Source organism: Anolis sagrei, chromosome 1 (assembly GCF_037176765.1).
Source record: "Anolis sagrei isolate rAnoSag1 chromosome 1, rAnoSag1.mat, whole genome shotgun sequence".
In the NCBI taxonomy this organism is placed as follows: Eukaryota; Metazoa; Chordata; class Lepidosauria; order Squamata; family Dactyloidae; genus Anolis; species Anolis sagrei.
In genome coordinates, this window is record NC_090021.1 from 254,285,190 (window position 1) to 254,309,503 (window position 24,314).

The 24,314-nt window shown below is 39.3% G+C and overlaps 1 protein-coding gene across 11 annotated transcripts in view; it reads left to right on the forward strand.

The window, feature by feature from the left end:
• The window catches only part of MICAL2 (microtubule associated monooxygenase, calponin and LIM domain containing 2), a 171,903-nt gene that overhangs the window by 127,123 nt on the left and 20,466 nt on the right, over positions 1–24,314 (forward strand). For all 11 annotated transcript variants that reach the window (XM_067462654.1, XM_060766856.2, XM_067462655.1 and 8 more), the window contains 5 exons: positions 5,451–5,640; positions 8,801–8,946; positions 13,372–13,449; positions 18,029–18,126; positions 20,151–21,495. In XM_067462654.1, the coding sequence (XP_067318755.1) occupies positions 5,451–5,640; positions 8,801–8,946; positions 13,372–13,449; positions 18,029–18,126; positions 20,151–21,495 (1,857 nt within the window). The remainder of the gene's footprint in view (positions 1–5,450; positions 5,641–8,800; positions 8,947–13,371; positions 13,450–18,028; positions 18,127–20,150; positions 21,496–24,314) is intronic.

Genomic DNA, 24,314 nt, shown 5'->3' on the forward strand with positions numbered 1-24,314 from the left:
AAGTGGTACCTATTGATCTACTCACATTTGCATGTACTCACATTTGCATTTTTGAACTGCTAGGATGACAGAAGCTGGGGCTAACAGTGGGAGCTCACCCTGCTCCCCGGATTCGAACCACTGACCTTGTGGTCAGCAAGTTCAGCAGCTCAGCTGTTTAACCCCCTGCATCACCTGGGGCTCTTGGGGTGGGCAGATGTATTTAGAGGCCAGTCCACTTTGGTCCATACACTCTTTTGGTGTGTTAGCCCTAATTTTATGGAGTTAATATATCAGTAAAAACACTGGTATGATTCTGTAAGAGCTGGGTAACTCTTCAAGCCAGCAAAACTGAAATGTCATTGGAATCATCAAATGCAGTGGTGCTGCAGAGTGTAGGTCAATCTTACATCCCATTGCTTAACTGTTTCTGGTCTAAACCACTGCCTCCTTTTTCTCAGCATCTGTGAATAAGGGCGCTTAATTGGTTGGTAATAAAAGGTTATCATTTTTCTTGGAAAATTGCTTCTGTTGCTGTGCATTGATTTTTATTTTCCCCCCATTTCTGACCCTTTTTTGCCGAGTGAAGAAAATAAACCCTTTTCTGTGTTTCTTTTTGGGGAGGGAGTGTGGAAAGCATCAAAATAATTGGACATGAGTCATCCCCCCCCCCCAATCCACGCACACGCACTTTTGTTGGTGACCTGCTGTGTTGTTCTGTACTTGCAACAAGGATGCCGTGTGAGGTTATTGAAAACAAGGGCAGGGTAACTATACCACAGCTGCTTGTGATCATAACCTGTTGTTCAATAAAAAGACTGGTCACAAGAGGAGGGAAGAACAAATTGAAGGACAAACCATTGTCCCAGATCCAGTTTAGACCTGGATGATGGCTGTGCTTAGACATAGAAGGCCCTACAATCTGTTCCCATTGCCAGTTGGAAAGCTTTCTCGGAGCCTGCCTTTTGTGTCCAGCCCAAAAGATATGTAGGATGGTAGTTTCAGAATGTAAGGGAGAGCTGTGATAATTATAGCCATGGAACAGCTGCTCAAAACTGTCCCCCAAGGTAACATTTGAGTGGCGTCATAATCTCTGATGTACAACCGTTTCTCTTGTTATACTTTTATGCTTGGTACTCTATAGCTCTAGTTTCGCCACTATCTACAAATCACCAGTCTATTTAGTTAACACTGTGTGCTCAAATGTGAAGTTATCACACTTTGGGAATTACTTACCTTACTGTGTTGCTGAAGCCATATTCTTTGGTTACCCTGGAATTTTTTAATTTACTATCTTGGGGACCTAACATTGCCCAGGGGCCCATCCTCCCCCTAACTGCACCATGATGTAAAGTGGGTCATGAGGGCTCTGTGTGACAAGTTTGGTCATGATCCTTCATTGATGGGGCTCACAATGGTCTGTGGGAGTTGAAGCAATTGAAAGTACTGCAAATCCCATCATCTGTGGCCCATCCTCCCCTAAACTGCGCCAGGACATAAAGTGGGTCATGGGGGTTCTGTGTGTCAAGTTTGGTCCAGACCCATCATTCATGGGGGCTTGCAGTGGCCAGTGTAAATGGGAACCAATCAGAAAGCTGCTACATACAAACATACACACGTACAAATATTTTATTATATATATAGATTTATTTATTTCCCATACTTGTATGCCACCCTTTTCACCTCAAAGGGGACTCAAGGCAGCCTCATAACTGGCAGCAATTTGAATAATCAAATAATAACAGAATCATAGAGTTGGAACAGATCACAAGGCATCCAGTTCAATCCTCTGCTTTCCAGGTACACACAGTCAAAGCAATCCAAAGTACACACAGTCAAAGCAATCCATCAAGCCTCTGTTTAAAAACCTCCAGAGAAGGAGACTCCACCACACTCAAAGGCAGTGTATTCAAACAACTCTAACCATTAGGAAGCTCTTCCTCATGTTTAGGTTAGCTTATTAGCAAACAGACATTTCCCAGGCCAGTGTGGAGGTAAGTATTTTGTGCGCAATGAAAAACAAAGATTCATGTGTTGGATAACATGCCATAACTTTATTGGTTACAGTTGAATTGGTTGGCACACCTTATGGGTCAAGGATCTAATTTTAAAAACCCTGTGACTGGTTTGCTGTCTTGAACTTGACAACTGTTGGACCTGTCCCATGGTCACTGAATTATAATTGTGGATGCAACATCTGGACAGGCCATAAACCACTGCCTACTAGAATATCCCCCTCCAAATGCCAGGGCCTAGCTACCTGGCATAAATATAAGGATCCAAGACCATGCCACCAATTCCAAAGTTGTGACAAGTGTAACCGGTAGGTAGAAGATTGAAAAAAATAGCTGTCTTCTTCTGTCTGGAGCCATCTTTTAAGGCATTTGCCAATCCCCCAATTCAACCAATGAGAGTCTGGGATGCTCCAGCTCCCATTGACTATGATACCCACATGACTCCCCATTCAATCTCCTCCCAGCCACAAAGACCATTTAAGGAGCTGTGTCTTTGTTCTAGGCATAGTAAATATATTCCCACAATTTGAACCACCAAGTGCTCTGCATGGTCCTCCCTGACCTCCCGGGAACAAAGGTGCCCATTGAAATTGCCACTGTCTTTCCAATGGACTCTGATTTCATTCAATTAGCCTTTGCATAGCTGTCACTATTTGTTCAGCTTTTTCACTGTTACATAGTACCCCTCCATTTTCTACAAATTCTTTAGAGTTTAGGTAAATCTCAAACTAGAAAGGCATCATAGTGTTCCCAAGACCAATTTGATAGAGCAGTGGCAACTTCAATTGAAGCAAGTATTTCTTCAAGGGATAATGGTTTTTTGAGGTGTGCTTCAACACTGCCAGTTCAGGAGGGTGTGGTTGTCAGGTGCACTTTTGTAGTTTGGAGACACAATGTGTTTTCTAAGTGACGAGGGCTCAAACAAGTACATAGTAATTCCTGTCTTGATTACTACCCTGAGAAGTTTTGCTTTGCTCTCAGTCTTGCCAAAAAGAATGAGATCCAAAACAGACATGAGTTAAGTCCAAAAGCTACAAAATAGTAAGCAGAAAGTTTGATCTAAGAGAGAGGTTGGTGCACAGCATTCAGGACAGGCAGGCAAAGATCCAAAGGAAAAGGGTGGGTGGGCATGGCTGAAAATAAATAGCTGTGGGAGGCAACAAAGTATTAGTCTAACAACAAGGGAGAAAACTTTAGTTGGCTCCTACAATTTATGGAACAGATCTTTTGATGATCAAAAGAACTCATATTTTCTTTGTAAGTCACTTGAATCCTCAAGGCTGGCCTATTGCCACTTCTCTCATTATCATCAGTGATTCCATGAGGCAGAAATCCCAGAATAATGTAATCACTCTTTCCCATACTTTTAAGTTATCCTGGGTCAGCAGGAGGAGCCAGTGTGGTGTAGTGGTTTAAGCATTGGACTACATCTCTAGAGACCAAGATTTGAATCCCCATTCATAAAACTACTGGGTGATCTTGGGCAAGTCACACTCTCTCAGTCGTAGAGGAAGGCAAAGGCAAATGCTCTCTGAACAAATCTTCCCAGAAACCTTTTAATAGGTGATCTTAGGGTCGCCATAAGTCAGAAACAACTTGAATGCATATAATAATATGTATCCATCTTTCTCTTGCCTCAGAGGAGGGCAATGGCAAATCTGTTTTTTACCCTGTGATATGGTCTCAATCAGATCATCCTCTTGCTGTTATTGCTTTTAAGTTTCAAAGAAAGATACTGTGGAGTCACAAATCTTAAGCACTGTGTACAATTTGAGCCTTGATATATCCTAGCCTACCAGGAAACTAGGCAGGGGTTGCTTAGAATATCATTGTTTACACAGTAGAAGAGTCACTCTCATGCTGGGCTCTTTGACTCTGGCTATTATGAAGAAACTTGAAAATGTTCTCAAATAGGAATGTTGCCTGGATGAAGGCAAAAAAACAAAATACTCACACTGTGTAGTCAGTGTTGCTTTATTCTGGTTTTTCATGGACAAAATGCATGAGTGAACTGACATTTCTCACTTTTGGTCTCTGGATTTTTAAAAAGTTAGCAGGTGTTCAAGTTATATGATACCAGGGCATGTAAAGTGGAAGATAGCTGATAGGATTTAAGCAGCAAGAACAAGACTTAGTGAGACTTATGCTCATACACTCTGCTCTCCACTTCATGCCCCTCATGTTTTTCTTTATTTTAGATTAAAGCCATTAAGGTATTGAAATACTATGATGGTGTCGTTCAGCTTAATTATGAAGCTGGGTTGTTTCAATCAGTTACAATCAACCACAGTTTAGGATATGACATGCTGAACTATGTTTAAATCTATGATGCATTCAATTATGATTGAGCAGTCTAAATTAGTCTAAGTGGAAAAAGACAAAGAAGCGTGGAGGCCTAAATTCCATTGTTTAGGACATTAACATCATGGTGACTTTGTGGGGATGGTCATTATATTAGAGTGGGCAACTGCACAGGGGATAGCAGATAATTTTTGCCTCCAACAAACACACATTGGCATTATAACAGCAGTGGGCTGAAGTCACCATTTTCAGCCAAACCAAATACTAGTTTTGGGACAGTTGTAATCAGAATATTTGGACATTTGGGGTAAGAAATTGCTCCCAAATTGACCTTGATGTTCTTATATGTGTGTGTATAAGTGTTCTTATATGTTCTTATATGTGTGTGTATAAGTGTGTGTGGGGGGGGGGGGGGAATGTCTTCAGATTTTGTTTACATTAAATGAGATGCTTATCTTTTATCCACAACTGTTCTTAGGCCCAGTGCTGAAACACAGAGTGTTATTCTTAATTAATACTTCACATAATTAGCTACAGTGGTAACTCTAGTTGTCGGATTCAGTCAATATTATATGCTCAGACATTCAAACTAATAAATTGTGGGAATATATTTACTATGCCTAGAACAAATACACAGTTCCTGGAAGGGTCTTTGTTGATGTCCTCTCAATGTTTAATTCACAGAGAAGTTATTCTAGGGTCAGAGCCCATGTGACAACTGTCTCTACAAACAACATATGATGTATTGCTGCAGTAGCCATTGTGGGCAAGTGCAGGCATTCAAGCAATGTTTCCACTGACTGTTCCCAAAGTGTATGCTTGAATAGAGAATGTAATTACGAATTTGGGCAATCCATAAAATTCAGTTTCAGTTTCTGAGGGAGACTATTTCTTCTTTCAAGGCAGCACACTTCACTATTAACTAAGACATAGTACTTTGCTTCCGGTTCATATTTCATACAATCTAGGCAGTGTGGCAATGTCATGATACCTTTTGGCAGAGAAGATACACAAGTTTTTATCAGGTATAATGAGAAGTTCACAAGAAGTGTCAATTGTTCATGCTTCTTCCATTTCAAAGTTGTACCATTGAAGGCACCTCTGAATAGGTGATGTCACACCAAGAAACTAAGACATATCATTCATTTTCTCTAGATTGCTACACCTGCTCAATGGATGAGCCGGTCTTTCCAAAGAAATCTGGAAATGTCCCTGGTTTTGACTTGAAAGGGAGGCATCCCTCTGTGTCTTCTGAGTGGGCCTTGGTAAGAGTTACTCCAGAAGAAAAGAGAACGGAGCACAACCTTTCGGCTGTTCGTGTGACAGTTAACAGTGATGGAAGCAGGTATTTGGAAATGACTTTATATCATCATAACTGAAAGAAGGAAAGCAGGACAGAAGGAAGGAAGGAAAGAAGGAAAGAAGGAAGGCATACCTTACAACTTATTAGTTAAACTAGACACAGTAGGTGCTATGGATTATGGAAGAAAAGAAAATTGCTAGAGGTAGAAACAGTAATTTTTACAGCTGTCTTGAACTTCTTGTAGACACATGATTCACTTACAGGAAATCTCTACATCCCACACAGTGGTCTGAGTCACATGGAGGAGGGTGTAATTGAATCAAGATTGGCTCTGAAAAAAAATTACAGTCCTTCATGGGTTAGTGGAGGTTTCTGCAGAGAAAACAGATTGTAGGTTAAAGTTCACTACTCTGATAAATTCATAGGATACAGGACTTATTTGAACCTATGTTTTCCAGCATTACTTGTGAATGTTATGCAATATGTTTAAATATCCATAAATTATGATGTCACAGAAAAAATATAGCAGGTGCTTGTGATCAGAGTTTGGAAATCCAGACTCACTCAGCCAACCTTGCTGCAAAAAAACAGTAACATTTCCAAGCTCTGATTCTGACAATTAACAGATTGGATATTGATTAGTACAGGCAAAATGTGACCAAGAATGTGTTTTTAAAAGATATATCATGGTTTATATGTCATGGATCCCCCCAGTGGCGTAGTGGGTTAAATCACTGAACTGCTAAACTTGTTGACCAAAAGGTCACAGGTTTGAATCCAGGGAGCGGCATGAACTTCTGCTACAGCAGAAGGTAATGGCACTCCATGCAATCATGCTGGCCACATGACCTTAGAGGTATCTACGGACAATGCCGGTTCTTCAGCTTAGAAATGGAGATGAGCACCAATCCCCAGAGTTGGACATGACTGGACTTAATGTAGGGGAAAACCTTTACCTTACTACAGTTAATAGATAGCCCTGAGAACAGAACAAAAATATTAAGGTGCAGTATTCAAAGCTGCCGTTGAGTGCTAGAATGATTTAGTGTGCCTACTTGCCTTAGGGTTGGCACAAAATTGAAGGCACATAGTAACAAACAACAAATCACATGTAGTACAGAAGTAAGGGGAAAATGCTGTATAATGAAACATCAGTTTGAAAAGTGGATTTGTTTCTAAATGCATCCACGTTCATTTTTAAAATGAAACAAATGCACCCTTGTTAGTTTCTAATTCTCTTCTGTGAGAAACTATAGAAAATAGAAACAAATAAGAGAAGCAAATTCTGTTGTTTTCTTTCTCCCCTTCATTTCCCATAGAAAGACTGACAAGAAAGCATTGCATTTCATTGCTTAGGACTACAAATTGATACAATTAGGGACATTCTGTAAAATGGAGGTGGGTGGGGATGGATCTTGGAATGCTCTGAAAATGGCAAGCCACACAAAAAAATCCCAACTGAAGGCTAAAGCAAAGGTTAGCTTAGAGCAGGAGAAGATAAGCATCCGGGTATTTTTTTTAATCCTCTGAATCCCCAAGATGCACCAACATGAGGATGGAACCAAAACAAACACCTAGGCCAAAATCACATGACTACAGAAGGTCCATGGAATCAATGGATTTACCCTAGTTGAACTTACTGATTCCATGGATTTATGGATTCTATACGTGTTAACATACCACATTACCACTGATTTAATGGATCCACATTAGCTGGGACTAAAATTGTTTTTAGGCCTTGGAAGTGAAGAATTCTGAACCCTTATATTTGGTGTAAGTGCTCAAACTGGACAAAGTGCACAGCTACACTGGATTACTCTCAAAAAAATTTTTAAGCAGGAAGGTTTAGTTCTGAAAAGGGGAGTTGTTCTGGGAAACTATAGTTAAATATAAATAACAGGTTGGGAAATACTGGCTCAAACTGCAAGTCAATCAGAGAGCCAGCAGAATGATCTTGATCTACCTTTTGTTTACTCTTGGCTTAATGGATGTCATTTTGTATTTAATTGCTTTGTTCAACCTTCCTGTAACATGGTGTGTTTGTACTAGCTTTATAGAACTATTACAGTAGTCACTCTATGCCAAGTTGAATGGAAAAACCCAACGCCATGTGGGTCAGAAGACATGCTGTTTCTCTACTGTAATTAGCAAATCAATCCAAAAGAGACAGATTTTTTTGTGGGGGGGGGGGGGAGAGAAACTCAAACATTAAAAAATAGAAATTAAATAAATATAAGTGTGGAATGCTTGCAAGGAAGAAAGTGACAAATGGAGCTTCCAAGAACATGGAAGGGGGTGTGGAATGTGAAGCACACATCCTTAATAATTGTCGCAAAGTCTAGTCAGACAATGTGCATTTTTTCGAATTAGTGACCTCAAATAGGAAGGTCTAAGAAGAACTGATGTGAAATATTTCTCTGACTTTTTATATCTTGAATAAAATTGCACCAAAACTTTAGAAAAGTCTGGTAGCTCTAATGAAGATAGCCTAGGGTTCACATTAAGTTTCATAAAAGAGTGCAAGGTATTAAGCAGACATAAGGGTAAAAATGAGACAACCTCAGATTTTTTGAAACAACTAAAGACCTCATCAGATGGAGGTCTACAAGTCAGGGGACAGTGGGGGAATCTGTGGGGCATCAGAGGAAACTGTTGGGCAGCACCTCACATCGCCCCCTTACCATCACGTGGCATTTCCTGTCTGCCCCCAGCATCATCCCACACTGTCCCAAGCTTCTTGAATGAGAACATGGAGTCACCCATGTTCTCAGAGCAGCCCTGAACACGTAGCCAAGATGGAGCCAGCATGGAGCCCTGCTGGAAGTAGCCCTACATCATGTGATGGGCTCCACCGGGCTCCCTCCTGGCAGCATCCTAGGATGGGAAAAACCCTCTTGTGATGAGGTCATATGTGTAATTGATATAGCTTGGGTATTTGCAATCAGTAGAGTCACCAGTGTGTCTCATCAAAAAAATAATAACAACCAATGTATTGATGTATTTAATTTATTTCCTACATTTCTCCAAACATGGGACCCGAGGCAGCTTAGTTTTTAAGGTGACACTTGGCTATTGTTTTAGGCCAGTATTGTTAATTACTGGAACAGCATGAAAGTTGAAAAGCCAATGTACTATTGCTTTGTAAAACTTTCTTCTAGTGCTTAATCCCAATAGCAGGTCTTTCTTTTCTTCTTCTTCTTAGCTCAGAATTAGAACCTGATTTCTATGGTGATTCCTCCACCTCTGGATTTAATGAAGGACTATTGCCTGCGCCAAGGAGGCCCCTGTTAACAAACACAGATTTGATGAAGGAGAAAGAAGGCCCTGGAAAATCCAAAGCTGCACATGGTAAATTGATTTAAGCAGTAAATATTTATTTATTTATTTATTTATTTACAGTTCTTATATTCCGCCCTTCTCACCCCGCAGGGGACTCAGGGCGGATTACAGTAAACACATATATGGCAAACATTCAATGCCAGTTTGACAGACAACAAATACAGACAACAAATACACCAAGGCTATTTAACTTTTTTTCTGGCCGCCAGGGGAGCTGCTGCTTTTCATCGTCCATCAACGACACTGATGAAGTTCTTCCGCATTCCACATTCCCCGGAGTCTTCTTTCTTTATGGCCTCATAAATTAGTTAAATTCAGCCTCCCACACTTTAAGGTGGTACCTTATTTTCCTACTTGACAGATGCAACTGTCTTTCGGGTTGCAAAGGTCGACAATGGGCTACACAATGGCTGGACACCCACTCCAGCCCGGGCTGGCCTCGAACTCATGACCTTTTGGTCAGAGTGATCTTAATACAGCTGACACTCAGCCAGCTGAGCCACAATCCCGGTGCAAATATTTGTGTTATGAATTCATGTTTCCAGAATGGTGCAACTAATATACATTAATAAAGTGGCCTTTAAAAGCTGATGTGACCAGAGAGCGAATGTGCAACTTAAGTGTTTTGAATGGTACTTTAATGGTTTTGAGTTTCTATGTTCTTACATGTCTTCTTCTTGAGCCTTTGAGATAACAAGTTGACTAAGTTTCTGTCAATCAAAACAGAAATGAGAAATGAGGAAGTCTGACAGCTTTGCAGTGGAATTTTTAAAACCTTAAGTTGTTTTCATCACATGGGACTGTCAGTGACCTTCTTCCTTCATTCTTGTGTATACCATTACCTCCTGTCCCAATTATATATTTTTTCACTGCACACACCCCCCCTCCCCCATGTATAGTTCTTCAGAAGGAACAGCAACACGGCCACCAATAATGCATCAGCCTTGAGCTCAATAACTCCCCTGGGAAAAAACTGATTATGAAGGAATTAGTAAATCTTGGAACAGAATTATTCCCCACCAATGGTTTTAGCTATTCCCAACATGGAATTGCTGTTGTACACACCTGCCATATAGACCTTGAAGATTAACCTATTGGAGAAGAAAAGAGGAAACTTTCTACTAACATGACTGAATAAAATTAGATTCCCATCCAGGCTTAAATCATATAATCACTTTTAACTGGAGATAATCAATTGAATCAATGAGATCTCCCCATGTGTCTACTCTAGCTGGGATGAATCAACAACAGCCCTGTCCCAGGCATGTCAATATTAAGCATTCAAAGTTATTTTAAAAGCATGCATTTAAACAAATAGACAAGTTATTTTTTAATGAAAAAAATTGCAAATTTTAATAAATTCATTATCAAAATTGAACTCAGTTAAAATTCTCATCCATTTCCAGGAAGCAGAGTACTGTGATTGAGAAGCCCACCAAAGAGTACATTTCAGTTGTTGCTGTTGCTATTGCTGTGTGACCTTAAGTAATTTCTGACTTCTGTTGACTCTAAGATGAATCTGTCCTGTTGCTCTTTCTTTATAAGATAATTTCAAAGGAGGTTTGCTATTGTCTTCCTATGAAGCTGAGAGAGTGCACTTTGCTGAAGATCACCAAGTGGGTTTCCATGGCTGAGCTGAAATTTGATTTCTGGTCCTCAGAGTCCAACACTCAAACCACAACATCGCACTGACTCTTCTTTAATAACAAAATACAAATGCATAAAATGATATGTTATCAAACGTGCACATTTAATGACATTAAATATTGGCAGGCTTCTAAAGAGAATTTTTAAAATTATAACTGAGCATTGTTTTCTTTCAAAATGCCTGGATATTCCAGTTGACCTGTCCTTGCTCTATAACTACAGGCTTGCAGATTGTATTACTTTGTATAGAGAAACAGCAGGTGACGGTTCAGTTGAATGTTCTGACAGTGTGTTGCAAAGATACACTTTCAGAACAATTACTTGATAAAAATGTAATATTTTAATCTAAACACCCCAGGCAAAAAAGTCTTACATGAATAGACTGCTCTTTTAGTAAATATTAGCTTTTCAAATGCATCAAAGAACCCAGCTGAGATGTTTAGCTAAAGGCACCTATGTGAAACAGCATAGATTTCTCTTTTCCCACACTTTTGTCCAAATATAGTGAAATTTATTTTCAAGGATCAGATGTATTCAGAAAGTTGTTCTTATCGCTTTCTAGTTCTCTTTGTCAACAATGATCTCTATTGTCACCAATGACTTCACACAGTACATCATGTCCTTTTCTCTAGCTTGTCCTCACTTTCCCTCCTTGGCAGACTTATATCTTTGTTTCCTTCACGTATCTTTTCTCAAGCTCAATGTTGCACCGAGGAGTATGAACAGCTTTTTTCCCTGACCAATAAGTGGTATTCATTGTTTTAACCCTATTCCCATGAGAATGTTCTTGGTGATGAATAACTTGTATCAAGAAAGGCAAATGTTACATGTTCTCCCTTATTTACTTTTCCCACTGTGAAAGCCCCCATGCAAGAGAAACAATAAGAGCAATAGAAATGACTTGCACAAATTAACTCTTGTGGTGTTAATAACACTATGTAACATGACGTTTGTTCCTGGGTTATACATGTAATTTCCTAATTGGTTCTATCATAAAAAACATGGAAAAGGTTTATTAAACTGCATAGCTTTGTTTTTGCAGAACATCCCGCAACATATTTTGCTATACTTTTTCAATGAATATCTCATCGACTCTCAACCAATTCAAATAGAAATAACACTTTCAAGCCAGGAACAGAAAAGTTTTAGAATTCTGTTACATAGTGTAATCTAAAATGAAACAGCCATGGAAAAGAGATGAGCTAGGACACACAACCGGGAAGCACTGCTTGGTAAATATTGCCCTCTAGTGGTTAATGAATCTTTAAACGTCAACTCACTTGCCCACTGAATGTCTTGAAAGCTGTCTGTCTTTACTGTGATGCTTTAAAAAAAAAAGTACAGTGGACCTTCCACAGTCTTGGATTCAAACATCTATGACTTAAAAATATTCTCCAAATAAATTCTAAAACCAAGCTTTGATTTTGCCATTTTATATAAAGGACACAATTTTACTACACTAGTGGAATGTACAATGGGACTTGAGTATTTATGGATTTGGGTATCCATAGGGGATCCTGGATCCAAAGCTCAATGGATATGAAGGGCCTACTCTATGTTACTTTGTTTGGTTTTTTAAAAAATGTATCGATATAACACTTAATACTACTACTAATAATAATAATAATAGTACAAATACCATCTGACTGTGACCAAAAAAAACCTGGTGGGATTACAGGCCTGAAAAAGCTATACAAAATGAACACATCAAACTACTCTAGGACTTCCAAATTCAGACTGACAGTTTTGGAGCACAATACTCCTGACCTCATGATCATGGGGGGGGGGGGGGACAATGTGTGGATCATCACTGTTGCAATCCCAAGTGACAGCAGAATTGAGGAGAAGCAACTGGAAAAGCTTGCATGATATGAGGATTTAAAGATCAAATTGCAAAGACTCTGACACAAGCTCGTAAAGGCAGTCCCAGTGGTGATTGGCACACTGGGTGCAGTGCCTAAAGACCCTGGCCTGCACTTAAAAACAATTGGCACTGACAAAATGACCATCTGTCAGCTGCAAGAGGCCACCCTACTTGGACCTGCATGCATTATTCGCCAATACATCACACAGTCCTAGACACTTTGGAAGTGTTCGACATGTGCTCAAATACAAACGCCAGAATAGTGATCTTGTTTGCTGTGTACTAATCTTGTTGTGTATCAGATAATAATACTTTATTTATAACCCACCCCATCTCTCCAGGGAGACTCAGGGCGGTTTCCAACAAAACTGACAAAGTGGCAAAAATTCAATCCTGAAACAAGCAAATGACAAATCAAATCACAGACAGTAGATCAAACAATTGCAACATAAAATTATAAAACTAATTGAAAAATAGCTCAGCATTAAACTTATATAAACATAATATAACACATCACACACTTAAATTATGAAAAACAATAGGCAGACAATATATAAAACAACCTATCAAAAAAGAAAAAATAAAGACACTCTGATTCTTAAAACAAAGCTTTTATGGGATTATGATATTCACATATAATTCTAAATATCTCCAACTCTTTTTTGTATCTTTGTATAAAGGAGATTTTCTTAATGGAGGCTATCTTTATCCAAAGTAGATTTATATCACCATTATAAATACAAAAGGAAAGGGAGGAAAGTGTTGGGTGAAAATACTCTGAATTGCAACATTTTCCAGCCTTGGGGCCATATAAACAAATGAGGTGTTTGATCTTAGAGAAAGGCTTGGGGCCTCTGTTATTTTAGTACAAGTCTTTTGTAAAGGATTTTTAAAGGTCTCTTTCTCTTTCATTTTTTTACAAGCTCTGCAACGAGCGTATAGTCTTCGGGACTCTTCAACCTCCAAGAAATATCAGAACTGGAAGAAGAAAATTCAGTCAAGTAAGATTTAGCCACAATGTTTCTTGACCATCTATTTCATTTTGCTACTTTTTAGGTCAAATTCCAGTTAGCTGTCAGGCTGAAGTAGTGTCACACAAATATGCATTTTATTGCTCAGGCCAACTACACAGAGGACCTTTGTAGTGTGCCTGCCATATCCATGGGGATTTGCTTCAAGGAACTCATGCAGATTTGAAAAGAAAATAGGGATGATCATGCCCCATATTACTAAATTGTGGTGATGTGAGCATGCATGCTTCAGCATATCTGCATCCACATCCCCACCAGTCTTGTTGAAATTGCTGACTAGGAGTGCACAAACCTTCAAGTCCCACTATATCCAACTGTATTTGTCTGGCTCTCTCCGCATCATGGAAAAGATGGTTCTGAGCCACAGAGAACTTAATATATCATCCACTGTGTGTGTGTGTGTGTGTTCAAAAACATGCAAATGTGAATATATCAATAGGTATGCTTCTGTGGGAAGGTAACTGTGCTCTATGCAGTCATGCCGGCCACATGACCTTGGAAGCGTTGTCTATGGACAAGGGCAACTCATGGGCTTAGAAACTGAGTTGAGCACCACCCCTCAGAGTCAGACACAAGAAGACTTAATGTCAGAGGAAACCTTTAAACACACACACAGAGTGGAATCTAGAGCATGAATAATGGCACATCTCTGATGTTTCTTTTGCTGACATTTGCTGTCATTACTGCAGCATCCATTTTTCCCTTTTATTTTTGTAGCTGAAGGCCATAAAAAACTTGTTTTATATAGCTGCACTTTTAGTTAACTAGCTAAAGAGCAAACAATTGGCAAAACCTTGATCTTTCCTTAAAGGGAGAGACGTGCAGGTGGCTGACCTACTGCCAACTCACTTTTCAGCTTGTTCTTCATAATTAAATGTTTGTTTAGGCATTTTGCCTATAACATTCCCCCTTTAATTTTGTATTTAAAATCCCATGTGTGTCTTACAAAGAATCTCCAGAGGGTGCTAAAAGCCTACCGGAAGGACACAGTGAGTTGAAGACCATGTCACAACCAAGTTCATTGGCTAAACACTAATTTTAATTAGTTTGATTCCTTTTGCTGTTGAACGAAATATTATATGCTTTAAATATCTGTGAAAAATCCAGAGCATCTTGGTTATAAATAAAATTCACAAAACAGTTACTTTTCATAGTTACATTTCAATTTAATTTCAATTTCTTTATTTAAATGTATGCATTTCATGTAAAAATAAAAGGATTCTTCCTGAATCTGTTTCAAAGACAGTCACATTAGTGTCAGATTGCCCTTTAAATCAGATTAGCAGATCATTCACACATCTTTCTATCAGTATACACTTATCATTTGATAAGAAAAGGTTCAGACTTTCTTATCAAATGAATGTATTGGCTTCTCCTGAAATGCAAGTGCCTGTTCACACAGAATTCATACTGGTGAACTGGATGGCCGGATGGCCATCTGTCGGGGGTGCTTTGAATGCAATTTTCCTGCTTCTTGGCAGGGGGTTGGACTGGATGGCCCATGAGGTCTCTTCCAACTCTATGATTCTATCAGCTCTTGTCATTTCTATTCTGTTTTTTGGTTTTAGCATTTATCTGGATAGCATGGTATAAGGAGGAAGCACAGAAGTGTCAGAGAAAAGATAGAGATAGTCATAAATTTCTAGAATAATGAGATGGACAGGCCTGACAGTGTTGCAGCTGCCTGAGGCAGTAGATTTGGGAATTTTCTACCAAACTTTATTTTTTCAATGTGTTGTCAAAGGCTTTCATGGCCAGAATCACTGGGTAGCTGTACGTTTTTTCGGGCTGTATGGCCATGTTCCAGAAGCATTCAATGTTTTTATTAAGTTTTGGTAAAAACATTCATCTTTAGATATGCACCTTGACTTGGATTGGTGCGTGGATTGGGCAGACCCTTCTCTCACTCCCACCTCTGTCTCAAGCGCGGTTGGTGGGGATGAGGGAGATGGCCTTCTCAGTGGTGTCTCCCCTCAGTTCTGGAACTCTCTGCCCAGGGAGATTAGACTGGCACCCACCCTGTCCACTTTTCCTAAGGACCTAAAAACGTGGATGTTCAACTGTTCCTATGATTAAACAGTTTGTCAGATAACACCCCCCTCCCCCCCCGCAACTATAATTTACTATCAGCCCCTGCACTCTATCACTATCCCCTATCCTATAGATCTGGCGTTTAAAATGATATTGCCCTTGCAGTCCTAATTTATTATCGACTCTTGCACTTCCTCCACCAGTCCCTGTCTGAAAACTATATTTCACAAGCTCCTACCCTCTGAGTTTAGTATATATTACTGATTAGGCTATTGGTTGTTTTATGATGTTGTCTTATGTTATTATGATGTTGTTTATTTTATTGTATTGTGCTTTTAATCTATGTCTGTTCATGCTTGTCCACATGGAAGCCACCCTGAGTCCCTTCGGGGAGATGGAGGCGGGATACAAAAATAAAGTTGTTGTTGTTGTTGTTGTTGTTGTTGTGGTTGTTATGGTGCCATGCTATTCTACCCTCAGTCCATAAAATGTTTTTTCATTGACTTTATGCTGTTTGCTAGGAGATGAATTTGGTACCAGATTGTATGGCTGAGGAGAAATGCTGGATTCAAGCTGCACTTTGTGTATTTAACTCTGCAATATCAACTAAAATAATTACTCTTGTTTTTCAGGGTGCTGGACTTGCAATAGCATATATGTTTATTAATGTGTTGTATTATTCAAAGCTTTACCAATATTTTCTCTATTATTACAGACAAAAATGCATCTACACATTTGATATTAAGTTAGAATCCCGATTGCAGGGGAAAGCATCCTTTCCCATGTTGTGAAGAAGAAGAAAAACATTGCCTCTGTTAAGTTTGTTTTTTCCAAAGCCTTTGACAGCTTCTGCTTTTGTCCCCTGCTGAGCGTAATTGGCCCCACCAGGAGCAAAGCACAACCATTCAGTCAATGAAGGGAAGAGCCGGTCTTGAATTCCATTGTGGAAAGGGCTGAGCTTTGATGGGAAATAACAGAACAGTCAAAATGCTGCCACACCATTCTTAAGATGCAATTAGAAGAGCAGATACAACTTCTTAGTTGGCAGGGTGATGGTGATTTCTCAGGTAATAAGGTTGCTTTTGTTGAGACATAATGATAAGACTGATTCCATTAGCAATCAGGAGGTCTAAAAGCTGGGGTAAAAGTCAATAATTGGATAGTGAATTTGAAGGGGAGAAAAAAACCCATAGTTTGAGGAAGCAACATCTTACATACTTCTCACTTCTATAGTTTGCCATAGAAACATGCTGGTCTAATTGTTACAGTTCGGGACTAGGATTTGTGAGATTGAGGAACTGGTCTCTCTTGAGCCATGAAACTCACTAGGTGACTTTGAACCACTTGTATTTGCAGATGACTGTATAACATTGTGGTGAATACAGCAGTGCCTAGGTGAGAGGGGAATGGGGAACCCATCGCCCCATGTACCCTTTACCACATCACGCGGGAGAAGTGTTTATTGAATGGCTTCCCCCATTGATCCCTATGCAACACAAGAAGCTTCCCATGTTGTGGCTGCCACAGCATACGGCAATTACTCTCCATTTGTGCCACAGACCCCGCCAGAAATAGTTCTACATCATGGGATGGGAGCTGCCAGGCTCCATGGGGCAAATGGAGAGGAACTATATATGCTGCCGATTTTAGCCCATTTGATGAAGTTGTAAGTCTAGACCTATCTCACAGTGTCTACTCCCTTGAGGTTATTGTAGGAAAGATCAGACACAAAAGTAACCAATCTATAAGAATGTAAGGATCCATTTTTAAATTTATAATTTGGCGAGGCACCAGCACTCTTTTGCAAAGAGGGCTAAAGATCTTGCAAAACTAAAACTCCCAGGTTTCCATTGCATTGAGCCATGGCAGTTAAAGTGGTTTCAAACTCCATTCATTCTACAGTGTCTATTTATTTATTTATTTGCCACATTTGTAACTTGCCCTTCTCATCCTGAAAGGCGGCCTTACAATGGCAACAATTTGATGCCGCATATACACATACATCAATAAATAAACCATTAAAACCCTGACCAATTAAATCATAACATCAAAACACTCCTAAGTCCTCCCTGCTCACCGGGGAACCACAGAGACATGGAGAGATGGCTGAGCCATGGTGCGCAGTGTCTTTTTTCTCAGAGATTGCAGACTCAAGGAAAGTCAAGCTGGATAATCAGGTGGCTTGGCCAGTTTCAGGGTTGGCTCCTGGGAGGTTAATACCAGTAGGCAAAGTTTTCACTCTGGTCTGCTCCCACAGGCATGGTTTGGGTCTATTTTTCATGAATATGGTATGAGACAAAATTTTAAAAATCATATATACTGCCATCCAACCTTTAGTTTCATTCAAATCAAATATGAAATCATCAACCGCAACCCAAGCAATGACAAGTACATTTCCTAATATGAGACAATATGTACACATGAGCAGCATGATAAATATTATCAGTTCTGTTGGAAGGGGAAGAATTGAAAAGGTTTCATTGCAGTTTTAAAAGAACATCCACTTTCTATTTTGTAGCATTTCCTCTACTGCATGGCAAGAAAAATGGATCATCTTCCAAAGACCTCTCTATCATCTTCCAAAACAATGATCAAGATGATCTCGTTGACATGGAGGTAGGATGCCAATAATTGGTAGTAACAATGGGGATTTTTGTTATTATGTTACTTTTAAAAAAACTTGTTAATTTCAAACACTGTAACTTTAGTAGATTTTCTTTATCTTATCCAAGGACTCTACAACTGCCTTATTTTACTGTGTTGTTTGGGAGGAGTATCACAGTGCATGGAAAACCACCAGGGCTGCTTCTCACATCTAGTTATTTTATTTGTTTTTCAGTAATAATATTATGTGAATAGCTCAAGATGGTAGAAATTTTTGATTTCAGAAATATCAATTCTCCAACATTTCACCAATGAAAACTGGGACACAAGTGTGAGCAAGTCACATCACAGATACCAAAGGCTAATGAAGAAGAATACAAGCTAGGAGATACAGTTTGTTTTTTGCCTGAGTGTCTCCTGAGCTAAAGGGGTGTAAATTACTTTACATTTGGAGCAACTGAAGTAAATTGAAGACAACCCGGGGGGGGGGGGGGTGGAGAGAAAAGGAGAAACTATGTTATCTTAAAAGCAGTTGAAAAAGTGGGATGATAGAGGATTCATCTGGATTAATCTCCAAATCAGTTGGAGAGGACTCAAATGCAGAGTAAGCCATAAAATAAGCATTTAGGAGCAATTTAAAAAGAAATGACAAGAACATAATAATGACAAGAACATAATAATAATGACAAGAACATAAAATGACAAGAACATAATAATGATATCCTTTATTTATATTCCGCCCTATCTCCCCAAGGGACTCAGAGCAGATTACAGTACACATACGCAGCAAACATTCAATCAACAAAGACAGTACAAAAACAGAGGTTAAGACTTCCCATCTTTTTCCATCTCCAGCATCTGGAGCTGTGCTAGACTCTGGCCACAGGGGGATGCTGTTGTTCCATCTTCCATGCCACGGAGCTTTGTTGTCCTTTAGATGCTCTCCGAATCAAATTGCCAGCATGTCTACATGGGTGCCTTTTGTTATCTCCCCACCAAAGTGGTACCTTTTTATCTACTCACATTGCTGTTTTCGAACTGCTAGGCGAGCAGAAGCTGGGCTGACGGTTGAGAGCTCACCCCAACCTGGGCTTGAACTGTCAACCTTTTGGTTGGCAAGATTTTCTGCAGCTCGTGATTTAACCCACTATGCTAAACATAAACAGGTTAATTCCAACACATTTGAGAACAACCAAAACATGTTTATAGGCAGCCCCTGCCCTTAAAAAATCATATTCAGCTTTTCTGCCCAAGTCCTATGGGAATAAAAAAAAAAAAGTCTTTGCATGCTGAGGGAAGGAGACCAGGAAAGGGCCAAAGTCCCTTCTCTGTTATACAATTTTGTTTCTAGGCCATGAAAATATGAGTCTAGGATGAGCCAGAACAACATTTTCCTAATTTTATTTCCAGTGGTAGCTCCTCCAGACCCAGTTTTGATGGCAGCTACTATTTTATTTCCGTTCAGATTTAAAGGATATTTTATCAGATTATAACATTACTTGAGAATATTCTTTTTCCTTTTTAAAAAAGTGCAAGCTGGTTACAGTTCAAATGGAAATCAAGGAGATGTTGGTAATTATTACCCTACACTCTCAAACTCACACTGCCCCATGATTCTTCCTCAATTAGGCTGGTAGTTTTCATTTCAGAACAACCAGTCACATCCAAGCACAATGTGGTAAAATGCCACAACTCAAGTATTTCAATGCAGAATACATTTTCCCCTAACCTAGCTGCATGTCTGCTATAGCCGTTTAATTCTTTGCAAGGGGAACTCCCACAAATATTTGAATCCTGAAATATCTTGAATGGCTTCCAGGAGCATTTAAAATAATGATAATACAATAACACTCAGTTGTTACACTGTGTCCTTTTTCTGCTTTTACTGGAATGTTTTCCAAAGTCTACCTCATCTTGATACTTATATGGGGATAGTGGACTTTTTCATGTATTTATTTGAAAATGTTCCTTAAATAGAAGTGTGGGTGATAGCAACATTTTCTTCCAAAAATAATCATTTGATGCATTCCTTTCAGCTGACATCTCCCAGCAAGATTCCAGAAACTGCCAAAGGACATTTCAAGCCGCATGACCCAGCATTTCCTATTAAAAAGGATGCCACAGATAACTTTGGAGAAATCCCTTTCTATGTACCTCATTATTCCCTTTACAACTGCACTGAAGGATATTCCTTAGCACAGAGCAAATCCTTTTCTCAGGTTGATCAGACTTCAACTCCAAGTTTGTCTCCTAAACTTGGAGTGAAAGACCAATCGTCAGGAAACCAGACTGTGAATACTGAACAACTGACCTCAGGACTGTTTACAAAGAATTGGGATACATCCTCTGTAAACCCTGATGAGGGAGATAAAACATCACAGTCTGGCAATGAACAGCAAGACAAACATTTAAACAAAGCTAAAAACAAGATAATGAGGAGGTTAACTCTTTCAATGGAGCACCAAGCCAAATTGTTTGCTAGCAATGATGCCGGGACAAGCATACAACAGCATATTGAAGGGATTCCAGATGAGAAGAATATTGATTTGCATAGAGATGAGAATATATCAACACAATCCAGTTATGGTACATCTCCTAAACTTTCAGGTAATCATGTGCCAGCTTTCCCTCTTGAAAACAGACTTCCAAAGAATGTGGATCATTCTTCCAAAGAACATATGTCAACTGAGCCTAAATCACCACTGAGACTACTTGCCAATGCTATAAAGAAATCCATCTTGGAACCCCGTATTTCTTCTCCAGAAAGTCTAAAAAAGGACCAGGACACACATGGCAAAGTTCCTTCAGAAAACACATTTTTCAATTTCCCTCATCCCCTATGTGATTCTGTAAGTCTAAGAAATGGCAAGAATCAGGGAGACCCTGATGTTTCAGAGCCAGAACTCAGTGTGTTGAATCCTGAAGGAAAGGGATTTGGAATTGGAAGTTCAAAAGTATCTGATGGTCCCTGCACACCAACAGAGGCATATTCATGTGGTGCTTCTCCTGTTTACAGCACACAAACCAATCCACTTAAGAGTCCTCACAAAAATAAACCTCTTTCCTATTCCAATGTGGAAGATGTGCCAACTCTCCTAGAAAGGTTTACCCTTAAAGAGAACCTCTGGACATCTGCCAAGGATGATTGGAATGCTCATAATCAAAAGAACACAATGTGTCCATCTGTGAAGCAAAGAAGCAAAAGTGCGGCTGCCTTTTCAGATAATCCTGTTCAGAGGAATAATATGTGGAACTTGTTTAGCAACTTCAGAAATAAATTAGAGGAAAGAGTTAAAGCCCCTTCTTCAATGACAGCTGTGTCACCCTGTGCCATCTTTGATGTTGATGAAGTATTAAATCACACTTCCAAAGGAGAAGAAGGTAAGCAGAATGCGTCTTCTTTAAAGTGTGCCATTTCAAAAACATATCCAAAGTATAATCTGCAACTATGTTCTCAAGAGCCCTCAGTTGTTACAGCTGTGATCAGAAATTGTTTGGTAAAAGTTAGCTATGGTCTGATGACATCTAAATTTACTACCTTGTATGTGCTTCTGAAATGGCAATTAATTGAGAATACAACTGTCCTGAAATGCTTTGCAGGCTGATCACTGAATATATTTTGTCCATACTACCATGGGCCACTGTCTCTCTGTGAACACAGTTCTACTATATACTGGGCTTTACACTGTAAAGTTTTCAAAAGACAGCACTATAGTGGGAGGTGGTTGCTGAATAGGGAAAGAGCTGGAGGTAGGTACTTCTGGAGAAATAAAAGGTACAGGTTGTGCTTTAAAGCTATATTTGGATATTTGAGAGACTGTAGGTTACTTTTTCAGAAATAGTACAGCATGGCTAGACTAGGGTGTTTTACTGTGTTCAGAGCCACTACATAATGGTAGCACATATGTAAAGATCTTTTCATGGTAGCCAAAATCTGTTTCCTGGTGCAACTGCTTCACTCTGAGTAATGTCAGAGTTAACCTAGTGTCTTAGTGCCTTAGAGCACATGATAGCCTTGTGAAATGTCTGCACACTCAAATAAAACACAGTGCTTTTTACACTAAAAGCATGAAAAGTAAAGCCAATGTTGTAGCTATAATACTACTACTACTACTTTATTTGTATCCCTCCATCATCTCCCAAAAGGAACTTGGGGCAGCTTACTATGTAGCTATGGGGGCAAGAGGTTGGGTTGTTGTAGGTTTTTCGGGCTATATGGCCATGTTCTAGAACATGGCCATATAGCCCGAAAAAACCTACAACAACCCAGTGATTCTTGCCATGAAAGCAATACAAAATAAGGTTATTATCCCTCCTAAATACAAAAAAAAAAAAAACACTTTCATGCATGAAATTGTCCTACAGTTTATACATCCAAAGGAAAGGGTCAGACATTGCTCAAAGAGAATATGAACATGGCAAAGGTTAGACTAATAGGTGTGAACTACTTTCAATGTATCACACTCTGCAATGCTAGAAATTTGGAGACTGAAGGAAAATTCATTGGTGAGCAGAACTTTTATTTAGAGAGGCAATGCCTTCTCCACTCTACCCCACCCTGTTACTATACCCATGCATATAGGATATCATAATTAAACAGACTCATGGCATGAATTTAACCATGTTTTTATAAAATACATGCTCTCACTTTGGTTTGTGAATGCATTGTTTAATGCAATTGTGAACAAGAAGTACTCTTGTTAACATGCTTTTTTTCATAATTCATAATGTTACAGTTCAATGACTTGTACAGCCCCCTGGCCTTAGACATTTCAGTAGGTAGTGAATCATGGCATTAAGCTGCACAGTTGGCCTCATACCAGCCAAATTGGCTCTCCAACACTGAGAGCATATGGGATTTTCAGCAGTACAATTAGCAGAACATCAGAGCATATCATGCCCTTATTGGGGCAGCTCCACTGGCTGCTGACAAGTTTCCGGTCCTAATTCAAAATTCAGGTCATTACCTACAAAGCCCTGCATGGTTTGGGTCCAACCTGTCTTTGAGACTGCATTTCCCCCTATGAACTGGTGCAGGTTCTAAGATCTGCCGGGGAGGCTCTCCTCTTGGTCCCACCTTCATCTCAAGCACAGTTAGTGGGGACAAGGGATAGGGTCTTCTTGGTGGTGGCTCCTCAGCTTTGGAATGCCCTCCCCAGAGAAATTAGGCTAGCCCCCACACTCCAGTGTTTTCAGAAAAAATGAAAATATGGTTCTTCAAGCAGGCCTTCATACATAATTAAAGCAACAGTAAACACTTACTCCTGCACTTTATGTGATTGACACTGATATGGCTGTATTTTAACCCACAATTATTGCTGCATTTTATTGAGTATTTCTATCTAAACTAGAAAGGGTTTTATGCTGCTAAACGTATATGGTTTTATGTAAATTGACAGTGTTATGTGTTATATGTATTTTATTGTATTTGTGTATTATTTCTGCATTACTGCATACCTTGTAAGCCGCCCTGAGTCCCTTTCAGGAGATGGTGGTGATAAATAAATCAATAAATCAATATCTTAGCCCATATCACAGCTAGAAGAGATCCACTGAACCAATAATTGAGTGACTAGTTAACACTTATATGAACTCTATTAATTCTATAAAGTGTGATGCCTCATTTTTTATTTAAACAAATTAATACAAAACCTACATGAAAATGTACAAACAAGCAAACTAACAAACAAAAATAAAGTTAAAAATACTTTTTTCTAAAATAAAAGAAAACATATTACTACTAAATACAATCTAAAGGAATTAAATTCCTTGTGTATAAAGCCTGACACTCGGGCGTCAGCAGTGTTTCTCAGGAAACGTTACCATGGATTAAGCAATCCTAGGATGTGGTCTAATATAATAAATTGGGAAGGAGACTAGATTTGGAGTTGTGTGTGTGTACATATATGTAAGAGAGATATTTATAAAAGACTATCTGGTCCTAAAACATTGTTGATTGGTTGACAGGATCCTTCTCATGTTGATTTTATTGGAACCATTGTGCTGAGTGTAATAATAATGAGGCAAGATCATTTAGTGTGACAGCGGCTACTTCCTACACCCCAAGTATGACTAGTGGAGACAAGTGGCACCAATGTCTTTGGGGTGTTCAATCTAGTTTGGGGTTTATTTCAAACTTTAAAGAATTTTCCAAGGTATTCACCTATTATAGCAGTGGATCTCACCTGTGGGTCCCTAGG